General features: G+C 38.8%; 3 protein-coding genes across 3 annotated transcripts in view; 2 read left to right on the plus strand and 1 right to left on the minus strand.

Annotated features, from left to right (window-relative positions):
• Positions 1–829: 829 nt before the first annotated feature.
• Positions 830–13,930, minus strand: part of LOC136266508 (uncharacterized) — a 44,261-nt gene continuing 31,160 nt past the window's right edge. Inside the window, exon 4 of the mRNA XM_066061523.1 lies at positions 830–985. Coding sequence (XP_065917595.1) covers positions 860–985 — 126 coding nt within the window. The 3' untranslated portion in view covers positions 830–859. The remainder of the gene's footprint in view (positions 986–13,930) is intronic.
• LOC136265598 (uncharacterized) lies at positions 1,153–5,155 on the plus strand. The gene is made up of 4 exons (XM_066060472.1): positions 1,153–1,185; positions 3,948–4,019; positions 4,371–4,524; positions 4,814–5,155. The coding sequence occupies exons 1-4, from the start codon at positions 1,153–1,155 to the stop codon at positions 5,152–5,154; spliced, it is 600 nt and encodes a 199-aa protein (XP_065916544.1). The 3' UTR covers position 5,155.
• Positions 5,200–10,533, plus strand: LOC136266437 (uncharacterized). The gene is made up of 13 exons (XM_066061456.1): positions 5,200–5,220; positions 5,695–5,777; positions 6,002–6,272; positions 6,548–6,607; positions 6,659–6,760; positions 7,159–7,300; positions 8,259–8,320; positions 8,714–9,368; positions 9,460–9,621; positions 9,676–9,726; positions 9,900–9,996; positions 10,041–10,084; positions 10,235–10,533. Exons 1-13 carry the CDS (start codon positions 5,200–5,202, stop codon positions 10,531–10,533), a joined length of 2,049 nt encoding a protein of 682 aa, XP_065917528.1.

Below are 13,930 nucleotides of genomic sequence, written 5' to 3' on the forward strand. Positions count from 1 at the left end.
CAATGTTATTATAAATTAAAGGATGACAAAAATTTATTTTCTCTCAGCCAACGGTTCAACAATGACAGTGACACTTGCTTGGTATACAAATATAATGAACCATGTACAGAAACAGATTTTCAATATGAGATTTAGTCAAGTTGCAGTTTTTTTAAAAAAAAAAAGAGGAACCAGCCTTAACCTTTAAAGCCACACAAAAGTATTGAGGAATACGTGTTTATACCAAAATGGGCTTAGCTGTATTGCCAGGTTACTTGGTATTCCTAACTCTATTAGCCTAAAACCATCAAAAGAAAGTTTATTCATTGGGTTACTAAGGGAAGCCATTGTAACAACAGAGGCTGACTTGTTATAAAGTGATGAAGAATAACAACTGGTTTGATCGCAACGCCACATTCCCTGTTTTGTCTACCATGTTAATCAGCATTTGAATCACATGAACTGTATTATAGCCTTACTTGCCTATGGTTGGCGAGTCAGCCAATTGTTATTTGGAGTGAATAGGACCAACTAGCAATGAGTTACGGATCATTTTCTAAAGGTATGTAAAGGATATGTGTGCTTATAAACTCGAATTTATTTTCTCAGTGTGTTTTGGTCCTCATGTTTTCATTGTAGGGTAAATGCTTAGGTATCGTTTAATCCTTATTAAGTCAGGAGTAAAATGACGTTTATTGCATAGTTGTAGGATAAACACTTTGAAAACTGCAGCTTTTTGTTTACAACCATGCACAACGGCCTATCAAGTTTTTTTCTAATGTAGCATTTTGCATTTTTGAAAAGTTATGATGTCCAGCACTGTACCACGCTATGTAATAACCCTAGCTTACTAGCTTGTAAATTTTAATTTTCCTTACACTTATAAAATAGTAGAAGCACTCACCCTTGTTTGTTTATTCTGAGATACCGGGACCACACGTTGTTTAGACCGAGGATGAACAGGAGATGGTAGACTGCTCCTCTGATCAGCCATCAATGTAGTATGCTACATGATTGTAGAATTACAATATGTGATATCATGGTAGAAGAAAATTAACAGTTTGGATTGATGTAATTATGTCAGGTGTAGGTGACCTCCTTTGTTTCCCTATTGTTTACTGTGATCCATAATTGAACTTACACTGTACACACTGTTCTAAGCTTACCATTCCAATGGTGGTGTTCTACAATGACTCAAATCATACAGTATGATAGTACTGTATAGTAGGAACCACAAAGGAGTAGGTGTGGCCCACGAAATAACATCTTCCAAAAACCATTCCTTGACGATGATGAGGCAGTGTTGGCTAGGTAAAACTAAGCCCAAACAAGCTTTCAGATTGACCTGAAATGCTTGCTATGGAATTTAGAAATAATTAACAGAATTTTCTACTGACTAACTGACTGACTGACTGATTCCTTCAGACAAGTGTAGCTAGATAACTGCTAAGGCTACGGACTTGATTTTTTCACTGTTCGATGCTGCTTTGGCCTGAGAGGTGCCTTTTTGGCATACCGCAGTACGTACAATGTATTTTTCATGGACTTAGCAGTGTCCTCCTTTGTGGCTCATTCATCTTTGCTGACAGGGAAAATGTCAATTTGATGGTAGCATGTGATGGCAGCATGTGATGGCTTCCCTTCATACCGGAAATCGTCTGTATTTTTCATAGTGGCTATTTTGATTGCAGAGGTGCTTTTCGAACAGTTCTTGATTCGTACTGCTTTGTAAAAGGTTGAACATAGCCGTCACTTTTCAGACGATAATTGATGTAACTGGGGCACGTGGCACCATTTGTATCTTTCAGTATGCGTGGACTACAGAGGTGCTTTTCAAACAGTTCTTGATCCGAAGTGTTGTGTAATGGGGTGAACACAGCTGTCAGCGAAGCATAATGGATACTTTACTTTTCAGACATAGCTGTGGCGTGTGGTGCCATTCCAGATGCAGTATGTGTGGGTTCACCAGTCATAATAATTGTTTGCAAGAAAAGTTAATAAACAAGTATATACACAAAAACTTGGAATTTTCAACCCATAACACATCGATAAAGGTACTGAAACAAGTTGGAGTAGTCCATGATATTAAATCACAGTAAAACAATAAGAAGTGTTATATCCCTACTGTTCATTTCCGTTATGGTATCTTTAGCACAATAGGGATATAACACTTCTTATTGTTTTACTGTGTTTTAATGTATGGACTACTCCAACTTGTTTCAGTACTTTTTATCGATATGCTATGGTCCCTACTCCAGTTGAAAATCTTAATTTTTTGTGTACTTGTTTATTGCCTTTTTATTATGAATGGTGAACCCACACATACCGCATCTGAAATGACACCACATGCCCAAGCTATATCAATTATCATCTGAAAAGTGAGGTATTCGTTGTCAGCTAAGTTCAACCCATCACACACAGCAGTACGAATCAAGAACTGTTCGAAAAGAACTTCTACAATCCACACACACCGAAAGAATTGGTGCTGCGCACCCCAGTTATATCAATTATTGTCTGAAAAGTGAAGCATCCATTACGCTTTGTTGTCGGTTATGTTTAACCCATTACACAGCAGTACGAATGAAGAACTGTTCAAAAAGCACCTCTGCAATCAAAACAGCCACTATGAAAATAAGGATGATTTCCGTTATGAAGAGAAGCCATCACATGCTACTGCCAAATCGACACTTCACTGTCAGCAAAGATAAATGGGACACAAAGGAGGACACTGGTAAGTCCATGAAAAATGCATTGTACGTACTGTGGTATGCCAAAAGTTACCTCTCGGGTTGAAGCAATGTAAAACAGTGAAAAAATCTAGCTCGTAGCCTTAGCAGTTATTGAGTTACGCTTGTCGACAGTCAGTCAGGCAGTTAGTCAGTAGAAAATTCCGTTAAATAAATTATTTTTAAAATTCCGTAGCTACTTGTTGAAAGCATTTTGAGTCGATCTGAAAGCTTGTTTGGGCTTATTTTTACCTAACCAATACTGCCTCATGATTGTCAGGAAAAATTAAGACTGGTTTTTGAGTGATGCTATTTCGTTGGCCATGCCTACTCCTTTGTGATCCCTACTATACACTACTATCATACTGTATGATACAAAGTAGTGATGTGCGATATATCGAAAAATATCGATTTCGCGATAATTTTGTCGATATCGTTATCGTATCGATTTTCGATACTGCTTTAGCAGATTTCGATATTTATCGAAAAGGTAATATTTTGCGATAATTATCGAAATATCAAAAAATATTTCGATAAATCTACAGCATTTAGTGTGTGATTGCACAATCACGCTAGAAATGAAGGTTGTTTCTGTACTATCTAGCCACTTTAAAAACTTGTCTACCAGTTTCCTAGGCTTATTATTAGTTTTATGCAATAGTTTGTGTGTAAAGTATATTTCAAGCATATTTATAAGTATCGACCGCCAACGCAATTACACCACCCACACAATTAAAAATTATCGAAAATCGTATCGAAATTTCGATATTTACCCCAATATCGTATCGATAACATATCGAAATAACAATCCTGATATCGTACACCACTACTGACCACACAAGGTTGGGGGTGATAAGTTGCTTAATTGGTACAAACTGGGAATGCAACAATATGAGCAAACACCATATTGTGTGATGTGTTTTATAATATTTCTGTATTGCAATATTTGAATTATATACCAGTGTAATATACCCATATCTATATGCTGAGATACACCTCTAAACGACAGATACCAAATCTATTTAGAAGTATTCTACAACATTATTTGTTCAGCATATAGCATCTGGCTACCAATACGTGACTTTGAAATCTTTTTTGATCCCACCCACCAATAGGGTGACAGCTGAATGCATTGTCCACAAGCCACAGCCCCACAATACAGCAATAGCCATATCGTATTGTATTGTGGTAGAAAATATTGCAATATATTGATATGTTGAAGCTAGTATTGCCCTATCACAGACCCTGGATGAATTGGAGTTGGAGCTAGATGAGGATCATGATGGCACCGTCTCTTGGCCAGAGTTTCAAAAGGTTTGTGTTGATATTTTACATATGAATTTTCTTTACAGTGTATGTCTATCTATGCATAGTACACTACGCACATAACACATACTTTGTCCATGCACACACAAAGAAATTCTGCTGCAAGGCCATATCTACCCAATAAAAACACTGGGCTACTGTGCACCACTCGGGTAGTGAGAGTCAGTGCAGGTAAAACCACTGGGGCAGGAGTAGTACGTACCTGTAGGAGGCTGTAAAACCTTTTGAATCTACATGCAGCCATGTTCATACATATCTACGTATGTTGCATACAGTATGTACAGCTCACGTACATTGTACATATATCCTCCATGATTTATTATTATTTTCTTATTCCAGCTGTTTTCTGATCCCAAAGAAGAACAGAACATTACTGACACTACAGCAGAACTAACAACTAATCATATGATATTCTACACAGCAGTGGTTGTCATGACAACGCTCATAAGCAGCTGGTACTTCTATTACTCAACCAGGGATTGTCGTGGAAACAGTATGTAATGAGTAGCTTACGTTGTGAGTGTGTAACGACGAAATATTTGCCTAGCTGAGTGCTATGTATATACTTGTAGGAAGACACTTTGCACTAGTCATTGACCAATGGTCCCATTTGAGAAATTGTACTACACTACACCCTGCATCTAATGCAGGAACTACCTAGTATTTTTTAAAATTACCTTGCAGTTTATACATACAGTAGGTTGTTTTAGTTTGTAGATAATTGCTTGCAAAGCAAGGGAAGTTGTTGACAATAGCTCAATCTCTACTTGTTTCACTTCTAGGTGACTCCCTCAGGGATGACCCAGAACGCTTGAGGCAAATCAGGACAGCATTATTATCAAAGAAGAAGGGGGAATCCCATGGGGATGATGATGATGATGATAGTCACCATGGTAACAATTCTCCTGAAGACAAAGTCACTGCACCGGGGAATAATCCTAGCACTCAAGAGGGCGGCCAACAATCAGGAGGTGGTCAACAATCAGGCAGTGGCCAACAATCAGGTGGTGGCCAGAGTTCCAGCAGAGGCCAAACCAGTGGAGGTGGAGGTGGACAAGGCTCCTCGGCTGGTGGTGATGGAAATGATGAAGAAGATAGAGAAAAGAAGAGTAAGCAACCATGAATTGGTTACAATCAAGACCAGGTGCATGGGTAGCTAACAGAGTAAATGTCGTCATATTCTGTACATGTACAGTCTTGCACAGTCGGCCATCTACGTAGGGGGCCCACTGTGCAAGAAGCACAGTGCCACTTTTGTCCAATTTACATGTAAAAGTACGTGTTCACTGGTACTAAATTATGAACAAAACATTGAGCATCCTGCAGAGTTCTCCTCTGTCTCTTGTAGCACTTACTTAGTACTACTAATAACTCCATTCTGAACTTCTCCACTGAAATAAAAATCTCAACACATTCTCCTAGATCCCTCTCTAAGAATATTGTCAGAACATCAGTAGGGCCAATGCTGCTAGCCACTCTAATAATATCAGTGTTTGTTGCTAAGCTTTTACTTTAATCCACTCCAGGGACTAAGCAAATTTTGCTTGGGCTGAATCCTTTTGTCCAACTTCTGGTCTCCATATACACAATTCACAGTTTGTTCCACTATAAAGTAATATTGTTGGTGTATGGAATATACATTCATTGCTGTGGCACGTTTCAGGAAAAGGAAGGAGAGGAGGATGAACAGGAAGTGGGAGGTGCTACTAGCAAGACACTATCCTCAACACAACCAGCTGTGAAGAAGTTGAGAGATACCAAATTAACAATAAAACTACTATATTTGTATACGGATATATAAAGTTTATAGATCAAAAATTAACATGCGTACATTTTCAAACATCCAGTAGAAAAATTTTCATTTTACGATAATAACATTTTGTCCCAGAAAAGTTCTGTGTAGTTTGTATGTAGATTATGTATATACGTACGTATATGCGTGTATACATGTTATTCACATGTACATTTAGTTGTGGTGTAATATTCTTTGCTGTGTTTATTGCAGTAATGGAGGATGCAGGCAGTGATGTCAGATCAAAGAGATTAGCAAGACTGCAACAACAGTCACAGCCGGTGCAGGTGACGACACCCACTCCACGTGCCATACCTGTCAGTAGCAAGGAGCCTGAAGTGAGGCAACCAGTAGCTGCTGCCTCTACTGCTGCTGCTACCACTGTTGTTAAGCCAACTGCAACCACTCCAACAAAGAAAGTTACTGACAAAATGGCTTCTCCAGTGAAGGCAAGAATTATACTTGCTTGTTTTGTGTGTCTGTCCTATACATGTCTGTCTGTCTGTGTGTCTGTCTGCATATCTACAGTCATGAACACAACACATGCAGCTGCAAACCTTATAAGCTGAAACAAAATAATATTATGTAGTGTTACAATGGTTATGAATTTAGCAAAGGTAACGGGTAGTGTTTTTATTGCAGTTGTCAAATGAACATTAACCAAATGGAAACATATGTACACTGTAGCAAGTCACATTATGTGATATTTTATTGTTGTATTTAGGAGTTGACTATGGTGGAATCCCAGTCAGCAGTTCTATCACACTTGTTCTGCACTAAAGTGGTATGTACACAAGCCATCACTGCTAAGCCGTGCTCACTGTTAGCTCCTTAGGTCATCTCTTCAGGAGGGTCAGGTGGTGAAATTCTCCGGTACTCTCATAAGGTGATGAAGCTAGATCCAAGTAAGGTGCCCGCTGACCCAGGAATGAGCGAGGTGAGGTGCTTTCATGTTGTGGTCTCATGTTCCAGTTTGTCTTGACCAGAAATTCAAATTGCTCCTATTGAGATGATTGTCCAGGGAATTGGTAAGTCCATGAGATACAGTATTGTGGACACTTAAGGACACCTACATAATCCAGACAATTAGTTAAGATCCCAAAGTATCCCTTAGTGGATAAACTGACCTGGAAAATCAGGACACCTTGATAATCAGGACACCTTGATAATCAGGACACTATTGGTTGGTGCCAAGGTGTCCATTATATGTATCTCCAATGTACTGTACAACATGCAGCATTGTACAAAACTGTTGCATGCTACAGTTTGCATGACTGTACGTGCATGCGTTGTTCAACCACTGTGTGTTAAGTCTTATCGTGTTCCCTTCTGTAGGATGTTGTTAAGGTTTTAGTGGTGTCGTACAATCGTGCTTGCTCGTCGCATCCACCTGGGGTACAGCCCACGGTGTGGTCACAGCTAACAAACTGTTCCAAAGATGTTGTTGCTGTGGTGCTGCTAGAACAACTGAAGGAAGGTATGTTGTACTTGTGATTATGAGAGTGGAGTAGTGTATGTGTGGCACTACATTTGATAAGGAATAGCATAATATACATAGTTATACCATGTCTGCAAGGGATTCGTTGATATACATACACCCAAGCCTGAGACCCCAAACAGTGTCTTAATTGCTCATACTAAAGGTGTATATCTACTATTCTGTAGGTGCTGCACGTAAATACGTACAAACGGGTACTGTACATAAGCAGCGGCTGCAGTAGGTGCTATGGATCGTAGTTTACTTCTAACATTGTTGTCATAAATATAATTTTTGAGTATAGGTACTTAGCATAAAGCAGTGTTTGGCTGCGTGGGTGACAAGTTGTTGAGTAGGCCAATCTCATCTCAAGTCAACTTGGCCATGTACCTATCTGTAGTTGTTTCGATTTGTTATATGTTCTTATGGTGTTTGTTCCTGTGCTCAGTTGTTCTTACATCCATGTTTAGTTTTTGAGCGGGAAATTTATGGAGGACAAGAAATTGTGGAGGACATTATAGGCATACAATACAACAAACACCCACAATACTGTAACATTCCCTCTGCCTTGGTGTCCATACAATAAAACAGAAAGTCATTTGTGGGCTCGTGATCTAATTTTGACAGTGGATCAGACATGGTGAATTCAATTATCATAGGGTGGCAACAGACCTGTGTTCCAGGATAATTTTACAGTGTACGGTCACACAAGTCAATTTACACTTGTCAAAAGTGCTTTCCTAGACTCTGTTGTACAATGTGTATGCACTGTGTGACTTAGTTGTCTTACATTCGTATTAATAAGCAGTGGAAGAATTAAAATTCTGTTGTTGGTACAGAAGGGTGTGATATTGAGCCCTTCCCTGGTGTGTCATAATGTGAAGCTGTCTTGTAAAATATTGTAACATTACCTATTGGATTACCATGGTGATGTGTGATTAATGGTGTATACTCGTAGGGGTGCAGACAGTTGATGTGGACGATATCTGGTCAGTATATTCTTCATCATCGAAGAGTCAGGTTTGTGTTGTATCTGATGTCCCTTGGGAGACTGATTGAAACTATATTGTTACCGTTGATGTACCTTAACTACATTTGTTTGGGTCCTGCTTGACATGGTCACTATAATGAGGTGGTCTTATTAATGAGGTCATGAAGTACACCTTAGCTGTGTTTGGGACTTACTTGACATGGTCACTATAATGAGGTGGTCTTACTAATGAGGTAACCACTGAGTGAGGCTTCACTGCATTGTTACACTGTAAGTTATGTAATTGTAGGCAAAGCCTTTTGAACTCTAAAAAGTGATAATTTGTTTTTGTTAAAAAATTATCTTTAATATGTGGCCACACCTTGTCTATAGGAGACCTGTCTGGATTCTATTTTGTAACAATCAATACTTTGATCTTGTAGGGTTCTCTGGCGACGTTCATCACCCTTCTTAGCAGTTGGTCTCCAGATGGTGTCACCGTGCCTCCTGAATTACTCACTAAACTGCTTACGTTAGCTAAAACTGAGTCGTCATTTGCTCAAGAAGCATTTACTCAGTTGGTAAAGACAGCTGGTCTTGATGCAAAGAATGCTAGCTCGTATGAAGAAATTGCTCTTGACATCAGCAAATCTCAGAGCGCCCTAAGTGTTCTTTTTGGCCAATCTCTTTTCTCTGAGTTTGTTGGTGAACAGTTATTGAAAGAAGTATCCACAGCAATCCACCGCTTGGGAATCTATTTTGAAAAGGACTCCATGTTTTCTGGCTTCTTGTCACCATCGACGATACCTGGAAAACTGGATGCAAATTTATTAAAAGATAAACGATTCCAATCTTTTGTACAGATTCGTGGTTTTCCTGATCACATGCGGATCGATGACATCAAGCATTGTTGTCAGCCAATACAAGATGGACTACACAAATGTCAGGAGTGTGTCACCACAGGATTCCTGAAGGTGCTAAGGACATCGCAGAAGTCAAATGCCATTGGCTGGCTGGCTAGTGTTGTAGGACTGAATGAATTACGTTGTGGACCTCAATTTCGACAGAAGACAACAATAGAACCTGTGGCTTCTGATGGTAAGAAATGAACTCTTATTATAAGCACATTATAGGTTAACCCTAATTGTAGGCATGGAGAAATTACATATATGGTTTATTTTGTCTTCAGGTTATATGTTGAATTTCTCAGCTGTACTAGTGCAACTGTGTCAACCGTTCTTTGGGACTGCTCCAAATAGCAAGCTAGCTAAGATAGATCCCAGTTATTGCACATCACTGCAGTGCAGGCTAGATCTTTACAATGAGCCGTGTCTTGCTCATGGAAATATATGTAGGTAGAGTTGATTGGCATTAATTAAAATGTAATTATGTTGTATATTTGCAGCTGCTGAAGAGAGTTTGGCTAAAGGACATGAAAGATATTTTCCAACCAGCAGTAAGTTGTGCGTGTACATGCATGTGTGGTGCGTGTATGTGTGTGCATGTGTGTGCATGTGTGTGCATGTGTGATGTGACGGACAGTCTGCCCCTACTCTGCCGCTATTACTGTGGTAGTCTTAAAGTATTATTTGATGTCTTTTATCTCATACATATCTCTCTACCCACTAGCGGACTACAACTTCATGACAGAGATATTCCACATCACTCAGAGAGGACTACATGTTGGATTAATGGCAGCCATTAGGACTTTTGGTAATGAGCTGAAGTAAGTGTAACTCATGTGGTATACATACTTGATCATTTGTGTAGTCCATACCATCTTTGTGTTGTATCTTTTGTCAAGCACATCCTGTGTATGTGTGCGTGCGTGCATGTGTGAGTGTGTGTGTGTGTACTATGTGAGGTAGCATAGCCAAGTGGCTGGAGCAGTGGCCTGGTGATCGAAAGGTTCCAACCAATTTGGTGTTGTTGTTGTTTCCTAAACTTTTTTCACATTGCTCTAGTCTACCCAGCTGTATATTGGGGACCTGGTGGCTTGGTGTCATCTGTGGAAGCAGCCCACCCAGCTGTAGCATCAATGGGTACCTGGTGCTTACTGGGGAAGCAAATGCCCAATTGTCCTAGCTTGTCTCACTTTGTGGTGTTGGGGTTGTTGTGGAACTTCAGGTTCCATGACCTCTCTTACAATAAATATGATACTATTTGTTTATATGTTTATGATACTAAATACATCCAATGGGTAGCTATAGTGCTGGACATCATTAGTTTCCAAAAGTTGCTTTCTGTGTATGTGATGTCATGACTTTATGTTTGGTCAATGTTAACGAAATTTGGACAGGTGGTGCATACAACCATTGTGGTTATACAAAGGAAGTTGAAGCCATACCAATGTGAACTTTCCCGCAATGATGTAATACCTCATTACATCAGTGTTTTACATTCTTCACTTTTCCTACACACAGGTGCAAGCTACAAACCTGAATTTTGGTGGGAAAGGAGTACTGTGATAGCTCTAACTTCTACAGAAGCAGATTTTTGAAATCATAATTTATTTCAATGTTATTATAAATTAAAGGAGGACAAAAATTTATTTTTTCTCAGCCAACGGTTCAACAATGACAGTGACACTTGCTTGGTATACAAATATAATGAACCATGTACAGAAACAGATTTTCAGTATGAGATTTAATCAAGTTGCAGTTTTTTAAAAAAAAAGAGGAACCAGCCTTAACCTTTAAAGCCACACAAAATTATTGAGGAATACGTGTTTATACCAAAATGGGCTTAGCTGTATTGCCAGGTTACTTGGTATTCCTAACTCTATTAGCCTAAAACCATCAAAAGAAAGTTTATTCATTGGGTTACTAAGGGAAGCCATTGTAACAACAGAGGCTGACTTGTTATAAAGTGATGAAGAATAACAACTGGTTTGATCGCAACGCCACATTCCCTGTTTGTCTACCATGTTAATCAGCATTTGAATCACATGAGCTGTATATAGCCTTACTTGCCTATGGTTGGCGAGTCAGCCAATTGTTATTTGGAGTGAATAGGACCAACTAGCAATGAGTTACGGATCATTTTCTAAAGGTATGTAAAGGATATGTGTGCTTATAAACTCGAATTTATTTTCTCAGTGTGTTTTGGTCCTCATGTTTTCATTGTAGGGTAAATGCTTAGGTATCGTTTAATCCTTATTAAGTCAGGAGTAAAATGACGTTTATTGCATAGTTGTAGGATAAACACTTTGAAAACTGCAGCTTTTTGTTTACAACCATGCACAACGGCCTATCAAGTTTTTTTCTAATGTAGCATTTTGCATTTTTGAAAAGTTATGATGTCCAGCACTGTACCACGCTATGTAATAACCCTAGCTTACTAGCTTGTAAATTTTAATTTTCCTTACACTTATAAAATAGTAGAAGCACTCACCCTTGTTTGTTTATTCTGAGATACCGGGACCACACGTTGTTTAAACCAATGATGAACAGGAGATGGTAGACTGTTCCTCTGATCAGCCATCAATGTAGTATGCTACATGATTGTAGAATTACAATATGTGATATCATGGTAGAAGAAAATTAACAGTTTGTATTGATGTAATTATGTCAGGTGTAGGTGACCTCCTTTGTTTCCCTATTGTTTACTGTGATCCATAATTGAACTTACACTGTACACACTGTTCTAAGCTTACCATTCCAGTAATGGTGTTCTATAATGACTCAAATCATACAGTATGATAGTACTGTATAGTAGGAACCACAAAGGAGTAGGTGTGGCCCACGAAATAACATCTTCCAAAAACCATTCTTTGACGATGATGAGGCAGTGTTGGTTAGGTAAAACTAAGCCCAAACAAGCTTTCAGATTGACCTGAAATGCTTGCTATGGAATTTAGAAAAAATTAACAGAATTTTCTACTGACTAACTGACTGACTGACTGATTCCTTCAGACAAGTGTAGCTAGATAACTGCTAAGGCTACGGACTTGATTTTTTTCACTGTTCGATGCTGCTTTGGCCTGAGAGGTGCTTTTTTGGCATACCGCAGTACGTACAATGTATTTTTCATGGACTTAGCAGTGTCCTCCTTTGTGGCTCATTCATCTTTGCTGACAGGGAAAATGTCAATTTGATGGTAGCATGTGATGGCAGCATGTGATGGCTTCCCTTCATACCGGAAATCGTCTGTATTTTTCATAGTGGCTATTTTGATTGCAGAGGTGCTTTTCGAACAGTTCTTGATTCGTACTGCTTTGTAAAAGGTTGAACATAGCCGTCACTTTTCAGACGATAATTGATGTAACTGGGGCACGTGGCACCATTTGTATCTTTCAGTATGCGTGGATTACAGAGGTGCTTTTCGAACAGTTGTTGATCCAAAATGTTGTGTAATGGGGTGAACACAACTGTCAGCGAAGCGTAATGGATGCTTAACTTTTCAGACATAGCTGTGGCATGTGGTGCCATTCCAGATGCAGTATGTGTGGGTTCACCAGTCATAATAATTGTTTGCAAGAAAAGTTAATAAACAAGTATATACACAAAAAATTTGGAATTTTCAACCCTTAACACATTGCTAAAGGTACTGAAACAAGTTGGAGTAGTCCATGATATTAAATCACAGTAAAACAATAAGAAGTGTTATATCCCTACTGTGCATTTCCGTTATGGTATCTTGAGCACAATAGGGATATAACACTTCTTATTGTTTTACTGTGTTTTAATATATGAACTACTCCAACTTGTTTCAGTACTTTTTACCGATATGCTATGGTCCCTACTCTAGTTGAAAATCTTAATGTTTTGTGTACTTGTTTGTTGACTTCTTTATTATGACTGGTGAACCCACACATACTGCATCTAAAATGACACCACATGCCCCAGCTATATCAATTATCATCTGAAAAGTGAGGTATTCGTTGTCAGCTAAGTTCAGCCCATTACACAGCAGTACGAATCAAGAACTGTTCGAAAAGAACCTCTACAATCCACACACACCGAAAGAATTGGTGCTGCGCACCCCAGTTATATCAATTATTGTCTGAAAAGTGAAGCATCCATTACGCTTTGTTGTCGGTTATGTTTAACCCATTACACAGCAGTACGAATGAAGAACTGTTCAAAAAGCACCTCTGCAATCAAAACAGCCACTATGAAAATAAGGATGATTTCCGTTATGAAGAGAAGCCATCACATGCTACTGCCAAATCGACACTTCACTGTCAGCAAAGATGAATGGGACACAAAGGAGGACACTGGTAAGTCCATGAAAAATGCATTGTACGTACTGTGGTATGCCAAAAGGTACCTCTCGGGTTGAAGCAATGTCAAACAGTGAAAAAATCTAGCTCGTAGCCTTAGCAGTTATCGAGTTATGCTTGTCGACAATCAGTCAGGCAGTTAGTCAGTAGAAAATTCCATTAAATAAATTATTTTTAAAATTCCGTAGCTACTTGTTGAAAGCATTTTGAGTCGATCTGAAAGCTTGTTTGGGCTTATTTTTACCTAACCAATACTGCCTCATCATTGTCAGGAAAAATTGAGACTGGTTTTTGAGTGATGCTATTTCATTGGCCATGCCTACTCATTTGTGATCCCTACTATACACTACTATCATACTGTATGATACAAAGTAGTGATGTGCGATATATCGAAAAAATATCAATTTCGTGATAATTTTGTCGATATCGTTATCGT

The sequence above is a fragment of the Dysidea avara genome, chromosome 9 (assembly GCF_963678975.1).
Source record: "Dysidea avara chromosome 9, odDysAvar1.4, whole genome shotgun sequence".
NCBI classification, from domain to species: Eukaryota; Metazoa; Porifera; class Demospongiae; order Dictyoceratida; family Dysideidae; genus Dysidea; species Dysidea avara.

What these genes read in the sequence shown, in the direction of transcription:
- LOC136265598 (XM_066060472.1), top strand. Translation starts at nt 1,153, where the DNA reads ATGGTGGTGTTCTACAATGACTCAAATCATACA. An exon ending in ACAATGACTCAAATCATACA is followed by an intron (nt 1,186 to 3,947) that starts GTATGATAGTAC and finishes GCCCTATCACAG; the next exon opens with ACCCTGGATGAATTGGAGTT. An exon ending in CTTGGCCAGAGTTTCAAAAG is followed by an intron (nt 4,020 to 4,370) that starts GTTTGTGTTGAT and finishes TTCTTATTCCAG; the next exon opens with CTGTTTTCTGATCCCAAAGA.
- LOC136266437 (XM_066061456.1), top strand. Translation starts at nt 5,200, where the DNA reads ATGTCGTCATATTCTGTACAT. An exon ending in CTTCATCATCGAAGAGTCAG is followed by an intron (nt 8,321 to 8,713) that starts GTTTGTGTTGTA and finishes TTGATCTTGTAG; the next exon opens with GGTTCTCTGGCGACGTTCAT. An exon ending in TTTTGTCAAGCACATCCTGT is followed by an intron (nt 10,085 to 10,234) that starts GTATGTGTGCGT and finishes ACATTGCTCTAG; the next exon opens with TCTACCCAGCTGTATATTGG.